Raw genomic sequence first — 23656 nt, forward strand, 5'->3', positions numbered from 1 at the left:
GCTGACAGACCTACATGAGAAGGAGAATTGCGGTTCTGCCTCAAGCCCTTACGTACGCAAATCTAGGAAAAGCTGTCCTGCTCATCTCAGCAACTCCAAGAGCAGTGGATTCCGTGATCCAGACTGCACCGGTTTTCACAGATCAAAACCCAGCGTAAGAACTGCACTGCAGCCACTGCAAACCTGTAGTGTATCACATGGAGCGTGTCTCAGGCTGCTGTGCTCCCGCTCAGCTCAACTGCCAGAGCTGCCCTCGAACACTAGCTCACCAATGCCTCACATTTCAACAACTCACTCAGGCATGGATAACTTCTGAGGCCTGGCAGAGGGCAGGAACAGCTCCAGTTTTCTGGCTAAATGCATGGGTTTTGTGATTAGCCTCATTTTTCAAAACAGTACAGCCACTTGGAATCACTCTGTATTGAAATAAAACTATTACTGATCTCAAAGAAAGGGTTACATTCTTTTGTTGTAGACGGAGAAAGACGGGAACATCTGAAAAGGCCAGCATCAAATCAGTAATGAAATGCAAAGTTCGATATCATGTGGCATTTAGGTTTCATCTAAGCTTTTTGAGGTCTTTTCTGGGGCAGGTAGGAACATTCCTTCCACATACAAACAATTAGTCTACTCTTAGGGCTTAGTTTTGAATCTAATATCCGTATAGTTCATTATCATTTAATATATGTGTTACAGTAGCACCTTGATCATTGTACAACTTTAAACAAAGACATAGTCCTTACTTCATATTGCCTGTAACGAAATGGTGAACATGGTTTAGATTCTAAAAATAAAAAAGAGAAAAATGGTTATCTGCTCATGAATGACAAATTCTTTAGTGCATTCATTCTAGTCTGAAACCCTTTGTCTTTCTAAAGTATACCATGTAGTTCCCAAATTCAGAGCAATTACCTCCCCCTTCCTACCCTCCTAGTATCACGTTGCAAAATAAACAGTACTGTATTAATTGGAACCTGACAGATTTTTTTTTCAAATGGTAATGCAGTATCTTTTTTCTTTAAGTGTGATAAAACCCTCTAAAAGATGCATCTCAGCATCAACAAAATTGGGGAATACACCACATAATGTTAAATAGAGAGAAGTTGAGTGCAGAGTCATTTGCTTCTTCAACTTTAGATGTGGCGGGGGGTCTTTAGGCAATACTCTGTGCCCTCCTCAGGTCTGCCAAGATTCACAGTAAGAAAAGCAACAACAGTGGTGGGAAGAATAACTAAGCAATAGTCATACTTCAGGTTGTTCTCTGTAAAAATTCATGGGGTTTGTACGACTGTCCCATGCTGATGTGGTCTATATGTGACATACATGTATATATATGAGCGAGCGATGTCAGTTTTCATCCGCTGGAAGCTTATACCTGTAGCAGTCCGTGCTTTGTTCAACAAGGCTGGGGGACTGCTAATGTAAGATTAAGTTTTTCTTTCTTCATTCAGCAATTAACCAGATTGCTGCTGTGTCTGTGTTTGATTTAATTTTACAATCCTCAGAGGGCTTAAAGAGCTGCTGTCTGAAGCACCTGCTTCTGAAATATTCATGTGTATTTTTTGCTTTCCTTTTTTTATACTTTTCCATTCTTTTTTGCAGTACCATGGTTCTCCACGCTCCTGATTTTCTTACGTTTTCCTTCAGAGGCAAAAGTTACAGTGATCCTGACGCAGTTTGGGCACAGCCACAAATAGTCTGTTTGTCCTTCCTCTCTATGTCTCATAGTTAGAAAAGCGTCATTGTGCACACAGTTCTGTTGATTTCAGTGGATGAATCCAGTTCATCCATCACGTTAGGCAGTCAAAAAACCCAACAAAAAACTCAAACAAAAAAAAATTGTCTAAATCCCAAACAGGCATCTTTGGAATCAGTAGTGCAAAATGTTTGCAGATTTCTTTTCCTTGACCTACTGCAATAATCTCTTAATCTTCAAGTCTTTCCTAAAATAGTGGATCTGTAAATTTAAAACATAAGAACAATGAAAAAAAAGCAAATATAAAGCTTTATATTTGTTTTTTTTTAAATCACTCTCTTTAGATTCTCACTTACACCAAGCCATTATACATCTGTTGTGAGAGATGTAAACTGTAGGAAGATCCAGTTAACCTAGGACATTTTTCATCCTCCCCAGGCCTCTTTTGCACGGGTACAGCACTGTATAAACGCACGAGTGGAGGGTATTCTTTAAATGGTGGATAATTTGAGGTTACGATTAGCTTTTATCAGTGCAGCCTGAGCTCTGTAGATTAGTCTTAAATGGAAAACACCTCCATCAGAGGTCACCAGCACTTCACAAGCTTTGACTATCAGTGCAGCACTTTGGAGGTACTTTAGAAATGAGCTGATAAAATGAGTGGTTACCTTAAGGATTTCCACCTGTCTTTTTCTGTGTGGTTTTCCGGACTTTCACTTTCATAAGAAGCCAGATACAAACCTGGAAAAGGTAAATACGTGTTATTCCAACAGCAACAGTAACCCTCTATCTCTCTGCGTTTTGTATGTCCTATATTGTACCACACAGGATGAGAAACTTTAAAACTTCATGCTGTGGCTTCTGCAAAGGGCTGCTCATGAAAGCAGTATGGATATAGGGGAGGGCATGAGAGAGAAAAGCTGCAAACAATTAGTGGGCTGAGGTCACCCTTTTTTGGTCCAGCAGCCTGAAAACTGTACTTTTAAACACCACTTCTGAGACACCCTGACTTTCACTTTCTGTCCCTTTAGAACCTAAAAACAGAACAAATGCCTCCATCCTGTCTCCTTTTGTTACGTATTACTTTAATCACATTAATTATTCTATTTTGGCGTCATTCTTCTTAGGATTTAGGCAGGATTTTTGAAGCAGTATTTTGTGTTCTGAATAGTCTGTGAAATAAAAACTACCTGGTCTGCTTAACTTGGATTACTACAGAAAACTGCCTATAGAAGCAAGAAAAAATAAACCCAGCACCAGTATAGCTTACGGGAATATAGCTATAGACAATTCTGTGCGTGACAATGTACCAAGAGGCAACTGACATGAACTGGTATGAAATGACACGGTCTGACATGCTGGATACCAAATTGAAGAGGACACGTAAGTATAAAAAGACAATCAGAGAAATAATTTCAGAACAGGGCTTTCATAGCTACAGCTTAAATTAATTACTAGAAAATATTTTTCTTAAAAATTCTTTTCTGTAGATAACGTATTTCTTTGCTGTAGTGGAGGAGGTCAGTGGACTACCATCGCCCCGGGCTGTGTTCACTGAAGAGATGACAGTGTTGGTTTGTGGAAGAGGTTAGTTCTGGCTCCATCAATCACGGAATGAGCGGCTAAGGGACAGCTGACATTCATAGCAGTCCGCGCCATGGTTGTGTGGCCTCTTGGTTACACAAATAGGGCCACAATGGCAACTTCCTAGACAGTGCCTGACAGAGAAGCTATGGACAAAAGAAAAGCAATCAGGCAGCAGCTTCATGAGCTAGAAGGTTGTATTTGCAAAAATACGTTGATAGACTGGGGATAAACAAGCTGCATGACAGAAAAGGTAGGAAAGAACCGGGACTGGTCAGTGGCAGAGACCACCAAAGCATGGATCAGGGTGTTAATCAGTAGTGACGAAGAGACATGTTTTCAGTGATCAGAGATTGTACAGAGTCTTACCATCTTCAGTAAAAATGGGAGCAGTATGCAAGTAGTGGATGATGTTAGGGTCTTCTTCAAAGGGACATTCCACTTGCTTCCACGTTATAAATTCTCCTACTTGCTTAGCCAGTTCCAGAAATTTCTGTAAACATAAAACCATTCCACTCGGATACAGGAAGATTATCTCACTAGAACAACCACATCCAAGCAGAAGACTGGGATCCAGGATCCCTCATGCCAACCACAAGGATATAAGGAGAAAAGAGCCTGGTATGTTTTAGATGGCTACCTTTTCACAGTTCATTTACAGGGGAAAGAGAGAGGAAAGGGTGCACCATGTCCCTTCTGACAAGCCGACTCTGTACTTAAATGAAAATGTATCCATGAACAAAGTTACGGGTTACACATATGTACTTAAGAATAGAGGACAAACTTTGATGGAACAGAGGGAGCAGAATTAGATATAAATTACATGAAGTGAGAGACTCCAACGCCTCACAACTCTTCAGGTCTTGTAACAGTTCTGATATAATCTAAGGCAATGCCAGGCTCGGCATTTTACGCATTACTCACTATCTCACAATGCCAATAACTGAAGAAGAAATTTAATGCAACCAAAGCAATGCTGAAGAAATGACTTACAAAGAATTTGAGAGCTCAAAAACTATTTTCTCATTGACACTGGGCAGTTCTTTCAGAAACACCCCACCTCTGCCCCTCCAGCGGCGTACAAGAACACAGCCACCGCAATGCACGGCACAATGCAGGCCACCCGAGGGCCTGCACACTGCCGCTAGCAACAAGGTGTACTGGTATAAAACCATCTGCTCCAGCACAGAACCGGGATTACTCAGGATACGTGACTAATACTACCTAGTGCCAGGGCTGTGAGGGAATATAAATCCTTCTACTGCATTTAATAGAAATTCTTCTGTGTAAAACCTACAGGCAGGAGATAACACATTCGAATCCTTACATCAGCAGCATGACATTTATCTCACGGACACAGTGACTGTGTATTCTATATGTAATTCTGCTTGTATTCTAATTTTTCTCTAGTGACCACAAGTAATTTATGTCTTACTTTGCCAAACCTCTTTATTAAAAAAGAAAAAGGGCTAAAAAGGCAGATAAAATAAAGTCTAAAGCATTTTATACTGACTTGTTTCTCTGTGTGTGTGTGTATAGGAAAAACAGTTTTCCGTGTTCTCTGAAAAAGTCATCTTCCGCTCTAAGCCATAACTATAGCATTTATACTACTGACACTATATTTCTAGCAGCCAACAGACATCAAGCAAGTTAGGATGATCTGCTTGTAATGTTTATATAAAACATACATATTAATTCTTTTAAAAAATCTTCTGGGATTGGTTTAACCTTCACACAGTCACTTGAGATCGTCCCTTTTGGCATATTCAGTCTTTGTTGGTCTGCACTGAAATTGCAGGCAAACGGCCTCAGATAGTGCTGTCAGAATGGGATAGATAAAAACATTTTTCAGATCTTACTTCAAAGTTGACGTGTCCATTTGGAAGGCGATTAGCACATCCTTCATTCAAAAAATAAATGTCTTTGATCAATAGGCTGAAGAAGGGGATCACAATCTGTGAAGAGAAATGACATAACTATTATCTTTCCAATTCAGTGTTTTCTCTGCATGAAAGAAGAACTCAATCAGGAGAGAGGAGAAAAAAAGAAATATTAACTTTTCAGTGTGCTGTGCACTTAAAAAACAGTACAGTGACAGGCAAGCATAAGGGCTGTAGGATATAGAGACACTTTCAGACACATCAGGAGGATGTACGCTGAAATGAATGTGAACTGAACACAATGTTCACTGAGCAGAATAACATGACTAAGAAAATGCTAATAACCCAGTTTATTATCAACAGCATCACTGTTTGATGAACAAGATCAGACAGCAAAGAGCAAAATAAAATTGCAGAACTCTTCCTTTCTCTGTTGGGTCTTTATAAGCAAAGATGTTGAATACACAAATCGAGCCGTTTAAAGACAGCTGGGAACGAAAGAACCAGTATTGTCCCTGAACAAGGAAAGACAGAATAAAATTTGATGACCAAGGACTTGTCTACAAACAGTTAATCAGGAGCTGTTTCTTTTTCAACAGCTCCATGCATGGCTACCTCTTGAGGCATGTAATTTCCTTGTAATGTCTGATTAGAACCACCTGCTTCTCCAAATTAACCTGCAGACAGTAGGATTGAAAATATTAAGTTAGTTGACAGGAAACTGCCATTGTAGTGCTCAAAATAAGCCCTGGGCATCATCCAGGGCAAAGTGGCATATAGCAGTGATCCAAGCCTTCTCTCTAAGCCATCAGAGTCAGGTCATAATTTGCTACAGAAGTAGTCTACTTCTAGGTAAGACTCTTAACATTAATGGAATTACAGCAGGGATAAATTTGATGCCAGATGTTCTATGGCAGGAAGCAGCAATAGCGCTCCTGAAGCGCATCCCCAGCACTTCAGCAGAGACACAGAGTGCAGCAGACTCCCTGGGTCCTCTTGTGTCACAACTCAACGGGAATAGAAGGATGACACAAAGGACCAGTCCATGACAAAGGTGACCCCCAGGGCTCTGGGATTCAATATTCAAATCTACCCACCTCTCCAGCACTGGCACTGTGATAGAAAAAGGCCACTTGGAAGGTGTGAGCTGTAAGGTCTGCAGCCACCTCTGTGAGCATCTTCCTGTGGCAGCAACACCTGTCTTTTAAGCCACTAAATATAAACTTAGTCACCATGAACTTAAAGGAAAGCACATCGCATGGTAGAGCGTCCAAATGTTTCCACTGTTCTATTTGTAAATTAACTGAAATGTAACTTGTTAAGCATGCACCAAAGTCAAAGTGCCTTCATGGCATGCAAGACCAGCCAAGGGAGCAATCCTTTAGTTAAGTATTTAACGTCGTACTGTTATTCCATCTCATGCCATACATCAGCTGCAACGGGATATGAAATGGGCCCAGAACAGGATTGGCAGCTGTTATTTTCCAGTCTTATAAGGTGAAAAGATACAGAGAGATGGAGCCAGACACTGATCCCCAGCTAGAAATTATGGCCAGGTTCTGTCTACATATTTTTTGCAGGCAGATGCGAGCTTGTTCTGCCCTGCTCCTCACTGCCTGGGAGCTAGCTCACCATCATTAGTGGTACTAAACGTAAACGAAAAGCCTTGCTGAGAGGGAAGGTGTGTGCATGTGGGCTCAATGCCATGCTAATACAGCTACAAAGCCACCAGTCAGCTCAGAGCGTGGGTAGAGCTTGTTCTCATCTGCATCCAAAAGGAGTCAAAGACATACCCTAGGATACCAATTCTCTACACATTTCCAGGGGATTTCTGTCTTTGGGTCACCCTTTATTTCCCGCATAAAAATATGCTACCCTCTATGTTTTGTTTTCCAAATTTCCATAGGAAAAGCAACAAAAGTGGATATACTACTCTAATGTTGGCTTCAATCCAGGCCCTTTGCTAGCATAAAATCCGGGTTAGTGCCAGAAACTCACATTTCATTCCCTTTTGATTGCCCCTTGTGCCACCCAACCCACCCACATGCTGAAGGACAACTGCCTCCTGCAGCAGGAAGAAAGCTAATGAGACCTGACGTGTTCTTCTCCGTAGTATCAGACGGCAACAACACACACAGTGCTGCACTGTACATACTCCCAACATCTCAAAGCCAGAGGAATGTCATTAGCACAATGCAGGGTTCCCCAGTGGAATGACTTAATTTTGGAGATGGCATAGCTCAGCTGACTGCATAGATAAAGTCAGACTTAGTTCCTAACAAGTACACCCCTCTGAATTCTGCATGAAACATCAGCCCTTCTTCATTACCAGTCCTCTCACCCTGCACTTTGGCAGGTTTATTTCTGCCGCTGTTTTGCGCCTCTCGACTTTGCCGTGCCTTTTTACAAGCCTGCTCCTGAACAAGTAACGAGCAGTTATAACTATGCCGTTTACACAGAGAGAAGGGCTGGAGGAGAACAGCGGGGACTGAGGTCAGGGGATCCTCCATGGGTATACATTGAGATCCTTCTCCTACAGCCTGTGCTGCCGCCTCGCACGAGCACCCTGAGGATGAGGATGGAGCGGGTGATGAAATCAGGCAGCGCAATTTGTGCCAGAAGGCCGGTGTCACGCGGGGGTTTGGGCGAGATGTGTGCGCGGCGCAGGAGGAGGGAGGGTGCCCCAGGTCACTGGCTCCCCCCGGCTCCCTCTGGGGACATCACCTAGCCCCCGAGCTGTGCTTCTGTTCGAGTGCTGTTCAAAACTCAGCAGCCAAGACACCAGCCCTGAGGAGAGAATAAAGTAACATTTCTGGTGAGGCTGCCAGTTAAATATTAGCTCCTCTGAGCCTACAGGCAGTTTTTCTTCCTGCAAGACATAACCCACTGCTTAGTCTCTCGGTCTGCGACAAGAGCGCTCCCTCCAGAGCACCTTCCTTCTCGGGCCTGAAGCCTCCATCTGTGCTTCTGGGGGGGCCACTTGTGGAGAAGAGGGGAGGGGATTGGGATCTCAAACTCTGGTAAGCGCAATTCAATTTGAATTGAATAAAAATTTTCTTCAGAGTGAGCTCTGCCACAAGTTTGCCAAGAAAAAACATTTTCTATCAAAAAAGTGATCATCATCTTCCAATTTTATTCAAACTCATTAAAATAAATAACTGATAATCTTGCTTATAAAAAGAAACAAAATTCCTTAATTCCTCCAGCAAGAATTACGTGATCTGCTGTATCTGACACTGTAAAACACCCAGTGTGAGTAGCTACCAAATCATATGCTTGAGCATTTTCTTGAACTAATGTTATCTACACAAGGGAAACAGAATATGGGCTTTTTCTTATGTAAAATAGATTCCTTTCAATCTAATAACCTCTCTGCCCTCAGTCTTTACCAGCTAGGGGTAGAGATATGACAGATTGCTAACTTCCACAGGAAATTAAGTCAAACAATAAAGCAACTGGTTTGAAGATATATGATGGTCGCAGAAGAACTAAACTGCAGAAGCATCTCAGACTGACAGGTCCTCGCTGCAGTGAGTGAGAGTGAAAAGAATTTCTCTGCCAGTCAACAAACGTCCAAAGCCATCATCTTCTTTGCACAAAGAAGTGCTTTTCAGAACAACTCAGCGTACTCCCATTGCAGCTGAGTCAGCCTGCAACCAGATGCTGATCTCATTTCACTGTAAATGCTGTGAGATTCCATTAGCTTCAGCAGATTTACATCAAATTCACAGTGATGCGAGATTAGCATCTGGCCTGGCTCCTTTAGTGAATGAATACTATATCCCATATTATGCTTGTTCACGCAGTATCTACCTTAGCCGTGCTGTGTGTAGAGATTACCCATTTACGACTATGAGCAATCGCAATGTTAAAAACAAACCCTCTTTCATAAAACAAAAAAAAGAGAATTGAATGGAGAAATAAGAAAATTAACAAACACACTGGGGCACAAAACAGGAGGATCCTGCGCTAACCTCTCGTCAGTCTGATTTTTGCAGCATCAGTGACATCTCAGAAAGCTACATATCTGCCACGAACACTGATAAAACACTTCAGTTCTTGCTCACCAAGATGGCAGCAACAACCAAATGAAATGAAAATTCACGAGGACAGAATTTCACCCCAAATTGCTGCGATGGATTCAGACCAGACTTCTTTGCAGGACTTGTGGTAAGTCATCTTTCCCTAATGTGAATGGAGAACCACCGCATCTCTGAGTGCCGTGCCCTTTGTGCTCTCTCAATCACACACTGCACAACAGGGGCTTGTCTGCACAGAGGCCTGGCTGGCACAGCTGTAACAAAAGCGCAGTTCCACCTTGCTCCACACCAAAATAAAAGCCATTTTAGTCTGGAATACCTGTTCCCTCAGGTTTATCAATCTAAACAATGTGAATTTTCCAGGGATACAGAGATGCTTGCAACAAAGTCCTCCATGCTGTGTGTCCTGCCCTCTCTGGCTCCCCAATGTCCGAGAGCCCTGTGATCCATTTCAGAGTCCTTTCAGCCACAGATTTACATTTCCAATTGCACCTAGCAGTGCACGAGCCTTGCAACGGTGACCCACGGAAGGGAGGAAAGCATTTGCATCAAGTCTTTGAGCCACTGACTCTCAGCAGCAACGCACACCATCCCTTTGGAGATAAACGAGATGTGGTCACACCTACCTTCTCCCTGTTGCTGTGTGCGGTGAGTGACCTGTGAGCAGCCCCCCGCAATGCTGTTCTGTAGTTATAGAAGTTACCAGTAGGGTCCATCTGGTGCTAGATACACAAAAGAAGACACTTTGGTTGGAAAGTGACCTGGGTCCTCTGAAGACAACTTTACCCTCAGTTGTAGCAAACCCTGAACAGAGCCTAGCCTACATCTTCAAAAATCCACATACACACAAAACCCCATGAACCACAGGTACAAGGACAGATCATGGCTGTTTGTACCTTCAATTTTTCTAGTAATAGCTTACTGAGCTTTTATGTGAAGAGTAAGGACTGCACATTTTGTATATGCCAAATCCTGGTATCCTCAATACAAAAAACAACCTTGGGTCTTTTTCACTCGACGTCCAAGGTATAGCTTGGGAGCTTTACACTCAGCGTTGTGTCTGTGGCCAAACAAAACTGGCATCGGTGGAAGCACTATGACTTGCATATAGGCTTCTATTTTGGGGTTTTTTCCTCCTTCTATCTATTTGAGTGCTCTGATTCCCCTCTACGTATCAGCGGCTTCACACCTTCCTCACTACACCTGGGAAACTTCAGCCAGAATCTGGCCCTCTGCCTGTGAAACATGTCTACAAACATCTCATACCTGGATAAAAATGTGAACATGCACAAACAAAAAAAATCCAGAATATAATTCAAGCAGTGTATCAGCACCTTTTTTTTTTTTTTACCTCAAGAATGAAAAATTTGGCTGTTTTCACTTTTGACCAAGTCTTCTTTAGCCTGGAAACTGGACTCATGTTCATTCCAGCTACAAGTGAGAAAGAAGAGAAGAAAGCCATGGATCAGGGTCAGGTTTCCCCTTTTCATCCGTGACAGCTGGTGGAGAGACCTGGTTAGAAGCTGTACTTACAAATGATTGCCATCAGCGAATTAAAATTCCCTATGTTAAAGCACTCTCGGGCAACATCAATGAAGAATTCGATGACTTGTGCTCGCTGTTTCTTTTTTGCAGGCTGCAAATTAAAATAAATGAGTATCTGTAATAAGCATATGCAGAATTGGAGGGCATTTTAGGTATTTGATACACACAGAGCAGGGGTCCATGCGCAGCTTGGGTCATCTGCTGTCAGTCACTGCCCTAATTCTGTTCCAGCAATCCAGTGGATGCTGGTGACCGGCAGTCTCTAAAATCAAAGCTTTCCTTGCAGTGACACAGAAGAAATTCACAGCAATTCCCAGGCTCAGTTGATGTCCTAGCGCTGGGACGGGCAGCCCAAACGGCCCTGAAGCAGTGCCTCAGCTCCCTGCCGGCCCCCCTCCCAGTCAGTGGGCACGTCAGCACAGACCTTCCTAAGGGCAGGATTTCACATCCATGTAACAGCAGCACCTTTGTCCCAGAAAGACTTCGTTTCACAGCATTAATCCCTTTCCCCTCTTCTGGCCCTTTCAGCAGTATGGCCAGGCCAAATGGTAGCTTGCATTTTAAATACACATTTTAATTGGACTGGAATCACCCCACCTTTTCCAAAGATGATCTTCAAATGGTAATGCTTTTGAGTCACGGGCTATCTAGGCTGTTAATACTATTACTATTCCTTCCTTCCACCCCCTTTTCAACAGAGAAAATACTCATTTCATTTTGATGGGGCCAAGTGAAACAAACTAAAACCGCTACCAAGTTAAAAAACCACTAGTCACAGCTACAGTAACGGGCAGCAGGACAAAGAGCCATGCAATGGGAATTCACAAGCACAACAGAACTTCAGGATGACAGATAACAAATACTGCTCACTAGAATCTTTTCCAGCAGAAATCTCACAGGACAATTCAAGGCATTTTTTCCTCTCTTTTTTCCCTGCAGGGTTCATTATTCCTCACTGTGCTCCTACTACATCAAGAGAACCATGTATCCCCGCGTGTCACCAGCTCTGTTTTGCAATATGTTTGTCATTTATCAGGTTGCTTCTGCGAGTGCAACATTGCTAAAACTTACCGTCAGATGCTTAGCTGGGTCATAAGAAATAAATTCCCAGGTTTACTTATTAATGTACGATCTCAAACTGGGAATTCAGGCATGTGATAAAACATGCCACATACTTTTCACTTACCATGCAAATTTCTGTGGCTACAAGATAGCAGAGTCTATTGAACCATTTCACATAGGCCTCAAGGTTACTCGTCTTCTTCTGTTCACTGAAACAAGTCTGGGGGGAAAAAAGCACAGAAAGACATGTAACTGTGTTTCAGTTAGCTGCCTGATCGCTAAGATAAATACTACACAAAGGTAATGACTTGGCCACATCTCTCTCATGCACATGTAAGACTGCGCATTAAGAGCCCCTTTCAAAAAGTCAGGGGGTAGGTGGGTGGCTGGCAGACGCACCGGGTCCAGCTGAGCGTGGCACACTGCGCGGATCACACTAGTGTGTAGAAAACAGCCCCGGTTTGCCTGCAGCAAGCGTTCACCAACAGTCTGCACTGTTGCTCACTGGGACATTAACAGCCGGGGCATTGCAGGATTCAGACAGCAACGACATGCAGAAAAAGTAAGACGAGCACAGTCTTCACAGCATGCGCCGTTTGTGCCTTTGATTCCAGGACTTCCTTCACTTTAGTAAACGCAATCACCCACAGCCCTCTTCTGGAGGGGAGAGGCCATAATTTAGTGAAGTAAACAAGAGATAAGCAAAAGAAAACACAGTTCTAGTTGCTTCTTTATGGAAAAAAACATTTCCCTCATTGAGTTTTCAGGATAATAGGCTCTCCAGCGACCAGCTCTGTCTTGATGGCTGCTCTTGAACAGGTCACTTACTCGCCAGAGATACTTCATTGATAAGAGCCATTACAAGAAGAACATTTTTCACTTTTTTTATATGAAACTTAACATAAATTCCCATAACTGATACAGGCTGTGGAGCAGATACTTGGCTGAACTCTTCCAGTTCCTTTGAGATCAACAGATAATTTGACTTCAGCAGAGTGGTAAGGCAGTTCACACAGCCTGAAGATGTTGCTTGGGATTATAAGAACTCAAATCCTTGTCCCAGCCCTAAATTCTTAGACTGTCCATCTAGGACACACTGCTCTCTGGAGTTCACGTGATTTGTTTGAACATTCATTAACATCCACTAGAGGGTATCAGAGAATACCGATTTTTTGTTTTATTAAGATGATCATTTCCCAGAGCTACCATAAATACATGCCGCTAAGAAGAAAATCACAATGCATAAACACAGATCCATTAATGTCAATGGGATTACCCGTATTATGTAAGTTAAACAAGTGACTAAAATCCCTTTAAAAGAAATGGGGCTTAGTATGATTCCCGAGGTAATTAAAGAAAATATTCACCTGTGATTCTGTACACAGGCATGTTTAGAAACAGAAATTACAGTACCATGCTATGGAGCAAATCTTCACAAGCCTGAAATTCCTAGCCACTTTGTAAGTAGACTACATATACAATAAAAAATATATTTTAAAAGCATCTCAAAGGTAAATGTCAGCAAGCAGCACGTAAATACCAAACAAAACACAGAAAACCCAAAGCAGCCCCAGTCTATCCGTAGCAGTTGCTTTTCTTGCGCTCTGTGGTATTGTTCCTTGTTACAGCAAAAAAGTACATGAAACCTAGGTTTTGTTCTGAATATAGTATTTCCATCTCAACACTGCTGTGCTGTGCCAGGGCATAAGAACCACAGCTAATACCACAAAACTTGTGAAAAATGTGCAACAGTTAAAGTTGAAACAGACTGCTTTTTAAAGGTTAAGCTTTATAAATGGCAACAATATTTAGCACCTCCCTAGCATCTTCCATCTGCAACTCAAAGTGCTTGATCAACATTCATAAGTGAAGCCTTTTGAAGCCCTCATGCAAGAAAGATGTTTAATATGATCTCCAGCTGGAGGGAATTTAGACCAGAGCCAATTCCCTGTGGTTAACAGGGGTGGTCTCCATGGGTCGGGGAATGATATGTCACTCCACGTAAGGTTTGTGCTGCTATGTACCATGTTCTGCCAGGTCCCACACGATCCCTTGGCTATACCTCACCCTCATGTGGAGGCTCTTCTAAATCATTGCTGAGACCTCTGGTCAGCCCAGGGAAAGGGTAGAGAAAAGTTGCAGACTACCTCTGCTTTCATCAGCCTTGCTGACTTGAATCCCAATAATTTGTTAGTGCCATGTCTTGTGTGAAAATGTTACGGCAGTTTTTGCTTTACTAAGCAGATCCTCCTAGGGGAAGACATTGCCTTGAACTTAAAAGGCAACGCAGTGGTGCATCCCTGCTTTGCGCCTGTTATCTTCTCTGTTATTATGCACCTCATTGAAGTCACAGAACTGTTTCTGGGCAGCATCTCAGTGTTCAGATCTGCATTTGAAGAACATGCATAACTGTCAAATAGCTTGTCATAGTCTGGCAAGATGATTTGCTTGGATTTCCCATCCCACCATTATTTTTAGGCTCTCCGCCTCTCATTCTAATCCTTCCCGTCCACCTTAGCTGATGTTTCCTTATGTTTACTTGGTAACCTCAATTTCTCTTCACATCTTGGGGGTATCCTGTGCTGGCCCCGCATTTGAAAGTCTAGACACAGCTACAGCCGTTGTGCGTACATTAGTTTATTATTGAACATTTCCTTCTTTCTCTTAGTATCCCTTCCCCCCCAAAGCATAGGCTTTATGCAATTTGATTTCACTCACTGCTGCCTCCCTCCCAGTCTTCCAAAATTCACTCACATTTAGTGCGCTCATTTGATCTCTTTCATTTTACTTCGATACGACTGTTCATTTTCAGTCTTGTCCCTCATATTGGCAGCAGATTGCTGACATCTCACTGTGGTTAGTTTGATACTTCATGTTTCTGACACATCTTTGCTACCTTGGGGTTCCTTCCTAAAGGATGTGATCAATGCTTAGAATACTTGAAACACCATCTCTGCCCACTCCCCTCTCCCTGAAACCAACTGCAGAATCTCCATGACTCCAATAAGAGAAGGAAGGAGTCCAATGTTGCACTTTTTATTCATCCATCCATCCATTTTTTCACCATTACAGGCTATTCTGGTGCTCTTTGGGCAGAGGTCTTCCTGTTGTGTTCAGCATCCAATGATGAAATTCTGCCATTGATGTATGATCTCAGTGGGAGCCCATATGCAGTTCTGGGGAAGAATTTTCCACCCTCTTTCTTTTCTGGCAGTATGTGAAATCTCCGACTCTCCCTCTTCAGCCAGGAAGTCTCTTTCCTTATTGAGGCACTCACTGAAATGCTGCTTCAAACCCCACTGGAATCAGTGGCAAGACTCCAACTGGCTTCCACGGACTTTGGATCAAGCCCTGATCAGGCACTCCATTCCCTGCGGTGCTCTGGGTTAAAAGCTATTGTGTAGAGAGAGAAGAGTATGTTGATTCATGACGCACTGACTCATTGCTGTGGTGTCTGGGCACACGCTATGGGCATTACATCACGTCCAGAGTCCTTACGCCTTCAACGCTGGGAACAGACATTCCCTGGTTGTGCACCGCCGCAAGCCATCTGCCCTGGTCAAAGCAGGTTAGGAGGAACAACCCAGAAAGCAGAACATCAGGGTGCTGGCCAGTCTCAGGCTAGGACATCCTCTCACCAGGAAGGAATGGCAATGACCTGCCAGTGCAAGCTCTATCAACAGGTCCCATCCTTGCCATGAGAATACAGTTGGCCTGGCCCTGCTCTTATGGATCTCATCACATCAGTTCGTCTAGAACAAACAGCGATCGCAGGAGACACTTTGCATGTGGACAAATCATACCTTGGTGCCATCCAGAGGGTCTTTATGTACAAATGCCTGCACAAACTCCTCAGGTCCAATGTGACTTAGCCTTTCCTATTAGAGGGGGGAGAAAAGAGAGAGAGGAAGAAATAAGAAAGCACCCCAGAATCTCTTCTGTTTCTCTTGGTAAGACAACCCCATTATCTGTCAGCTCTGAATGGTGTCACTGAACTGGTAGACAGCCAACTAGCACAAGACATTAAAATTCATACGAACAATTAGAGTTATTTCAGCAGAAAGAAGAAAATGAGAATAAATATGTCTCATTACTGATAAGCCACAGAAAGAGCCCTCTCCAGAAAGGTGCTGGATACACAAAGCTCCATCTGGGAGCCAGCAGACCCCAGTTCTGTGCTTGGCGCTGCCACAGACCTGCTGTGGTCCAGCACTACTCAACAGCCTTGTTTCCCAGCTGTTAAAATGGCAGTAATGCTGCGATCTGGTAACAACAGCAATCCGTTGCTCACCTGCACACACGGTGCTCTGACCCTACCTCCCTACCCAGTGAAGCTCAGGTGATGCCCCAAGGTGGTGGCTCTGTGCCAGTGGGGAAGGAAGGCATTGAAGATGCACAGGCTTACATTAAAGGCATTGCCTACGCTGTAGAGTGTCCCAGGCATTACCCAAAACAACAGTAAATAAAACATCCAGATTTCTCTTAGTAAAGAACCGTCCATCTCCACCAGCTCCTGAACAAACCTGGCAGTTCTAGCCACACCACTGGCCTTCTTATTAGGCTTTTCAATTCCCTTAAACACGTTTCTTAGAAGAAAGTATTTGTTGTAGGCCACAAAGCTATTTCAGAGGAGATATTATGGAATTCCTACAGCACAAACTTAGAGAACCCAAGCAACAATAAAATTAACAGTAGTTTTGTGAAAACTTTATGGCTATTCCTATGCTATTTCTCGTGGCTTCGCACCTTGCCACTGATAACTGTATAGGACCCTTACTAGCAAATAACTGTTATTAAATAAATAGCAAATAATTCTTACTAACAAATAAGCTTCAGGCAGTTTCAGTGCAGAGTAGTTGGCGTACTGGATGCAGTAAGTGAAAAAGAAGGTAGAGAGCATTGATTACAGTAAAGTGGAATGAAAACCTCTAGCTGCATCAGTTTTAAAAGTGCAGTGGTGCCCCAGTTACAGGGTATCTCCCCTTGGAAGATAATTGTAGTGTGGAGGAAAAGAAAAGCAAGAAAAAAAACCCAGGCAAAAGGACTACTCTCTGACTTAAGTTACATAAAGTGAGGAGAGCCAAAGTTACATGTTCTGAAAACTAACCAAGGTGAAAAGATGATCCTAAATTTGGGGTTTCTGAACTATTCCACTTCTTGACAAATAGAATATCCACTACCTTCAGAATTCCCAAGGCTAATTCCATGATATTCACTTCAATCCATTTCATGGTTTGTTTTTCCAGCCATCCTCTCAAGGGTGAACACTGTCTACAGGAGGACAGGCAACAGGAAATCATTACAGCATCAAGAGATCTGCAGATGGCAGCAATGTTTTATGTTCTTCTGTGAACATCCAGGAGGTCTACACGGAGGACCTGAACCTGGGAGAAGGGTGTGCAACACCACAGTCTGTCCAACATCTCGGTACTGCAATTGGAGCGATTACCATCAAAAGCCTGTTTGAGAATGCGCTGCGGTCCAAGGAAGGAAACAGCAGGACTTCGTGTGGGTGGTATTTGCACATCCTTGTATGTCCATACAGAAAGTCCCAAAGGGAAGAATGAAAAACACATCAGACAACTCAGATGCTTTGTGTATCTGTAGGAATGGATTTAACTGTTAAAATTTCTTCCAAATCAATAACAGAGCTAATGACCAGCCATTTCAATAGCACTTTCAGGTTGTGGGGTTCAGAGCACCTTACAGAAGTGGGAACCCCTTGACCTTCCTGTGACTGTGACTCACATTTCACAAATAAGCAAGCTGGAAAGGTGAAGTGCACAGGAACACTCTGATGTACAGCTTGCTTCCCAAGCATCTCTTAACCTGTCAAACCCTGCCTCCTGCTGCAGTGCTGATACAGCACGGGATGTGCTGCAGCAGTGCAGACATTTTTTGGTTGTGTCTGGAATACTTAGCAGATGATGGCTTAAAATAATATCTCTGACTGCAGAAGTTGGGAACCATTCCCACTTACCAGCTCCACATGTGTCAGCTGCTGAGCCAGAGTGTAAGGGTCACTGCAGACGCTCAGGATTTCTCTCTGAATTGATGGAGGTTTACTTTTAAAGGCAACCAGCTTATCAGAGACAGCAGCACTGATCTTGACAATCCCTTCTTGCCCATGGCTGAGGCTTGCAAGCTTCTGATTCAGGGTTTGCAAAAGCTGATTCATCTTTTTCCAGTAGGCCTGGAGAGACAGGGAGAGAAAGAAACATAAACCACCCACAGAACTTGACAAAGGAGTGTTTTTATGCTGAATTTTCCCTTCTGCAAAATAATCCTAAGCCAGCAACAGGTTACCATTTTATTTTCAACAAGCCTATTTCAGAATAACCAGTTGGCTTAATTACAGTTCTGTGCTCTGGACCACAGAAACAGACTGCAGTCAAGAGAAGAGGCAGGCAGGACTGGTGGGTTGGGCTGGCACTGGTACTCGCATATTCCTGCCAACATCAGGATCAGAGGAGAGGTAATGCTACAACATGAGTTATTGCAGCTTTCTGGAGCACAGCAGCATTCAGTACCTATCCTTTATGCCAGCTACGTGTTGGCCAAGAACTCTACCTGTTCGTGGTGCCTAGTCAACTCTTATTTATTAGGAATAAGAAAGGTTTCTAACGCTATTCTCTCCATCCTTTGGAGCTGAGAGCAGCAGAAGCATGCTGCTGCTTGCTACCTAGTTGGAGTGGTCTGAGCATCATGTAGCTTTGAGTATTTAATATCCAAAACGTTAACTGCTACTGAAGGAAGCTCATAGCGTATTCCAAGCACAGCCAGGTGCTCAGCAGGATGATCGTTACTAAGTTGCTCAGGTTGCTCTCTGAGCTGGAGCAGCTCTTTACAAAACAATGAGTGGAGCCGCTGGCCATGGCGGATCGGCAGAAAGAAATGCCTTCAACTCTTCATGGCTGACAGATGCAGGCATCACCAGAGATAACTGGTGGATGGGCTCTAAAGACAAGGACTAATTGGAAACATCCCTGGGCAAAAGCCTCACGTAGAGCACGGAGCGTACCCTGCTGAGGAACACGGCCTCTCCCAGCCAGAAAAAGGAGCATCAAGCACGGGTGCAATGGGTGCTTGCTTAATTTCAAAGAGCACGGCCACTTGGGAAAACAGTTTGCAGGCTGGCCTACTACCAGCTCCTCTTCCAGCACAAAGACACACAGCGGAGAGATCCTCTGGCTGCTGACAAGTGAAATAAGTCCTCACTCTCCATCCAAACAGAATTCAGTAACGTCAAGTTGCCAGTAACATCAGTTTGTAATCTGTCAGTGTTAAAACAGCTGGCACGAAGCCCTCTTCTGCTACATCTGTACTGCGCAGCAGATGTACACCCTGGCACCCTCCACGCAGTCCTCATCATCACAACAGGGACTTGGCCGGAGTGGGCCTTCCCATGAAGACCAACACACACCTGTGTTGCATCCCAAGCTGGATGCAGCCCAAGCGAAGCCTTGGGAAGTACTCCTGAATCCCATGGTTTATATACAGCCTTTGTCTTCTTCAGACTTTTGTAGACTGTGGATAGTCTTCAGTGTTAGGCATTGACAGCTCTCATGTTTTAGGTGTTCAAGGTACCAGAAGCCACAGTCAATGCTCTTTTCAGCTACGCAGGATCCCATGTGCACACTGGAAGTTGCATCTCCTACTACTTCACAGTGAAGAACAACATGCTCATGTCTACCCTGTTTCCATTACAGTCTGAGGCTGGAAACCTTCAGAACATCCCAAGCGCTTCAACTTTTGCTGCAACACCATAACTTTCATACAGCTTTTCTAGCAGAAGGTTTAACATTGCTGAGGAACCTCTCATTTCACTCGAGGAAGATGCTCTCTTGAGCTGGGCTGGAACATGGGCCAGATAAGCACGACGTAGTCAGGCTTTTTTGCAAAATAGAGCTGGTAAGTCTGAAATGAAACAAGTACCTAGAAGGCAGAAGGGACTTGTCTTGGAGAATGACAACACGTGTCATATTCGGAAGCAAATCACACAGGAGTAGTGAAAATTGAGTGAGGAAGACGTAAAAATAAATAATTTAAATAAGTTCTAGAAAATTAAAAAACATTCTTTCGGTTTTTATCTGTTCCTGTTGTATACTAGCTCCAAGGAAGAGAGCCTACTGGCCGCCTTCATGTAAATCCTCATTAAAACAGATGGTCACACTTTTGATTTACAGAGACTGTCCTGGACCCAAACTACTGAACACCATCTAAATATTTCTCTGGTTTACATCCAGGTGTGTTTGCAAATCTCAGCATAGCTTATCAAGCTCTATGAATAGAATGTTATTTTTTAGTGGAAATTTAGAGAGAGACATATTTGGTATTTTGTGAACATATTTTGTAAACAGGGGGATTAATTTTGGGGCAGGGGGGCAGGCACGGCACAGAAATCCAAGTCTTCTACAGAACATAAAACATTTGGCTAAAAAACTTTTAGCTGAAAACCCAGTTCTCTTTAAAAAGGAGTTTGGATGAGAAATCTTGGACCAGCCATGTCTGTGCGGTATCAAATTCTTCACTGTTTGGATGAAAAGCCAAAAAGCAGTATAAAATCGCTTGAAAGACATGCATATTAGCCAGACTTTCAATAAATCCTTATCAAGAGATCTAGTTTCACCTAGTTCTGTAGGGAATATGGCATAATAATATAGATATAGACAACAGTAAACAAAGACTCAGGTAAGCCAACCACCTAATAAAGAATACAGTAAGAGAGACGCTTAATGGACACAAAAAAGATTATTCAGAAATTAGAGCTCTTGAAGAGACTCACTGAAAATCGTTTGGTTCCCCCCTGCCTAGAAAGTTTTTCTGTGCGTATTGGGGGAGAAATTTTTAAAAATCCTGCTTTTGCCCTTTTAAAAGCATTTCCTGCCTTCTTTAAACTATGTTCACTAGGTGAAAACAACGTTGTTCATTACCTTCAGCATGCTGGTAATTAAAGTGACTCCCCATTGTACAGGGGCTGCATGCTGGACTCTATCAACCGATTTCACTTCATTGCCACATTAACAGTCAAAAGAAGCATACCACTGTTTAATATTTAAAGAAAATGTTTCGTTCTTAACTGGGAAAGTTCCTCTGAAGACAGCAGGCCTCAGCAGGTGGCTTAGGAGCTCAAATTTTAATTAAAATTGCTAACTCTAAATGCAAATCACAGCACTTACTAAGAAATGCTTCTCAGCATGGACACCTTTATGAGCACATCACAGAGCCTTTAGAAAGTGGACCCTACAAAGGACAGGAGCATACACTGCAGGGGAAAATCCTGCATTAACCTACATGGACTAGATGACCTCACAATCCTTCAATCTTCAATTTCTATGATCCACAATGGGAACTACTTTCTTCCAAACAACTAATGGGCACCACCACTCTTTCTGTCCCTTAAAAAAGGAAATTTGCATTTGCAGGATATGAGCTGTTTCTTAAATTAATTCTTGATTTTGCTCAGGCACAATCACTTGCAATTATAGTGCCTAATAGTATCTGAAAAACAATGATTTGCCCCAAAAGGCACCTATAAGCATTGGTACACAGCTAGGCCCACTCTAGAGCAAAGGTGTGCAGCACTTGCTCAGGTTAGGCAAATAAACGATTGCTTTGTATGCAAAAAGTTGACTTTTAGCATTTATGGCTCTTCACCCGGGCAGCTACTGCTTTTAAAGAGCACCCATAAAGCCACTGTTCTCTGCCCTTTTGGCTGGTTCCTCCTTTCCAGTGAACATGCTTTTGGTGGGTCTGTATGGGTTTCTCTCACTTCAGACGCTGAAGGGCTGCAAGGCACCTTTCTTGGTGGCTGGCAGGAGCAAGTTCATTGCCTCTTCCCCTTGAGGGAGAAGTTTTACTGCTCTGGTCAACAGAACTGAGGTCACCTTGGCTCCTTCTGAAAGTCCTTTGTGTTCCCTTCACCTCCATCAAAGTGTCACGCAGCTTCCCCTTCCCACCCCTTCTCTCCCACGGGCTGGCCAGCCCAGCCAGCCTACAGCCACCCAAAAGTGCCAGCCATGAAGCCAGCCCAGCCCAAGAGCAGCTGTTTCCATTTCCCTCGTGTTTCATGTGGGTAGGAGGGTCCAATTTAATTTCCGTTGTGCTGCAACCCTGCTAATTCCTTCTCTCTTCTCTCCACCCCTCTCTTTCTTGGACTCACGGGTATGCGCTTTTTGTTCTACTGAATTGCACCCATCTGTGGCCTGAAGCCAGGCCTTGATGTAGCCAATGGAAGGGAATTCTTCCACATCCCATGGTTAACCTAGAAGTAATTAGAGACTCTCTATGCACTATTTGCTCTTATCCTTATTATTTTCATGGATTTTGTGCTATTTTTAATGTTTCTGAATTAATTTATGGAATTCACCCACCTGAATTTGCAAGCAGGTCTCCCAGAGACTCCATTCACTGTGTCCTATTCTGCCACACACATGGCTCATGCATTTGAGCACCAAGACCATACAGCCATCTAGACTGAGTTTTGCCCAGCAGGCGACACACTGCTGTCTTCTGCCACTTCCATGCTCCCAGAGAAGCTACGTGTCCATAAACATCTGTATTTTCTTTAAATATAAGGCCTGTCCCTTGCTATCTCACCACATCAGCCAAACAGGCTGGATTCAACAGGAGCTCTCTCTTGGCCCGTAGATCCTGTGAACTTCGATGGGGATTCCAGTGGCATCAGCCAACCTGTGATCAGAGCCTGCTGCTCTGTGCCTGCTCACCTCCTGTCTGGGTCCCTGCTTTACAGCATCAGCCAGCTCAAGCATAGGGCCCGTGAACTCTTTTACAGGGACAGGGAAGAGTAAGCCAAACCCTTGTTAGATTCACTAATGAAAAAGATGACAAAAAGCAAAGATTCTTTCAAAAAAATTACCAGACTGAAGACATGTAAAGTAAGGAATGGAAAATTAGATTTCGGCAGAGGTGATCAAGGACAAAAGCAAATGGAGAAGGTGAGACAAAAAAAGGACCATAAAAGCCCTTTGGTGGTTCCACTTTCACAACCACTTGTTTTCTTAGAGTAAGGAAGCCTTCATCAGGTACCTTCAGGCAACTGATGATCTTTTTTAGCTCCCCAATGCAATCACTTGATGACTGGCTGCTTGCTCCACTCCCCATTACTAAACTAAACATCCTGGGGCGCTCCCTGAGCCACTGCTTGGCCAGGAGGGTTGGTCTCAGGTCACAATACTTCACTCCTCTGCTAGACTATAACTTGGGAGATCACAGCTCCGTTGCTATTTGAATTGTGACCACCACATTCAGTCTATGCTATTCCTCAGATCTCCCATCTGTGAAACGGGAATGTTGTTCTCTTACAATTCGATGTGTAGTAGATAAATTCCACTGATCACTCCAACGTGTCCCCATGTCACTGCCACAGGGGTACCTAAACTGGGAGATGTGGCTTTCAGGGAAGCTACTACAGGTTTTAACCAGTAGAGGAGAACAAAGCTGTGAGAGTTCCCAGAAAGAGGCATGGAACAGAACGTGGCAAAAGGAGGAAAAGGAGGAACCAAGTGGGAAAATGAACTTAACATCTCCACACAACATCCCAGGTCAGACATCCTCACCTCATCACACGGGGCTATCCTGTGAATCATGTCTTTTAGATGGCCAATCATCCGCTCTTCCTGAAAGTCATATGGGAATGTCTCTGTCCACTCTGTCAGCAACTGTAAGATTTTGGGTCCAAATTTTCTGATCCGAGCCTGAAATGGAAACCAGAATGATGGATAGGGATTGAAACGTGTTTACTCAGTAAAGTCTCCCAGCAAATACGTATGTCATTGAACTTGGAGCCAGATTTTCAAAGAAGGCACTTACGGTTGCACCTGCAAAAT

The 23656-nt window shown here is 43.4% G+C and overlaps 1 protein-coding gene across 2 annotated transcripts in view; it reads right to left on the minus strand.

Moving 5' to 3' along the window:
- Nucleotides 1-991: 991 nt before the first annotated feature.
- Nucleotides 992-23656, minus strand: part of RASGEF1C (RasGEF domain family member 1C) — a 106535-nt gene continuing 83870 nt past the window's right edge. For both annotated transcript variants that reach the window (XM_075164680.1, XM_075164681.1), the window contains 11 exons: nt 23387-23524; nt 17788-18000; nt 15611-15685; nt 11932-12027; nt 10734-10836; nt 10552-10631; nt 9827-9922; nt 5140-5235; nt 3650-3773; nt 2365-2437; nt 992-1957 (listed from right to left, as the gene is read on the minus strand). In XM_075164680.1, the coding sequence (XP_075020781.1) occupies nt 1933-1957; nt 2365-2437; nt 3650-3773; nt 5140-5235; nt 9827-9922; nt 10552-10631; nt 10734-10836; nt 11932-12027; nt 15611-15685; nt 17788-18000; nt 23387-23524 (1119 nt within the window). In that variant the 3' untranslated portion in view covers nt 992-1932. The remainder of the gene's footprint in view (nt 1958-2364; nt 2438-3649; nt 3774-5139; nt 5236-9826; nt 9923-10551; nt 10632-10733; nt 10837-11931; nt 12028-15610; nt 15686-17787; nt 18001-23386; nt 23525-23656) is intronic.

Source organism: Calonectris borealis, chromosome 15 (genome assembly GCF_964195595.1).
Source record: "Calonectris borealis chromosome 15, bCalBor7.hap1.2, whole genome shotgun sequence".
Taxonomy (NCBI): domain Eukaryota; kingdom Metazoa; phylum Chordata; class Aves; order Procellariiformes; family Procellariidae; genus Calonectris; species Calonectris borealis.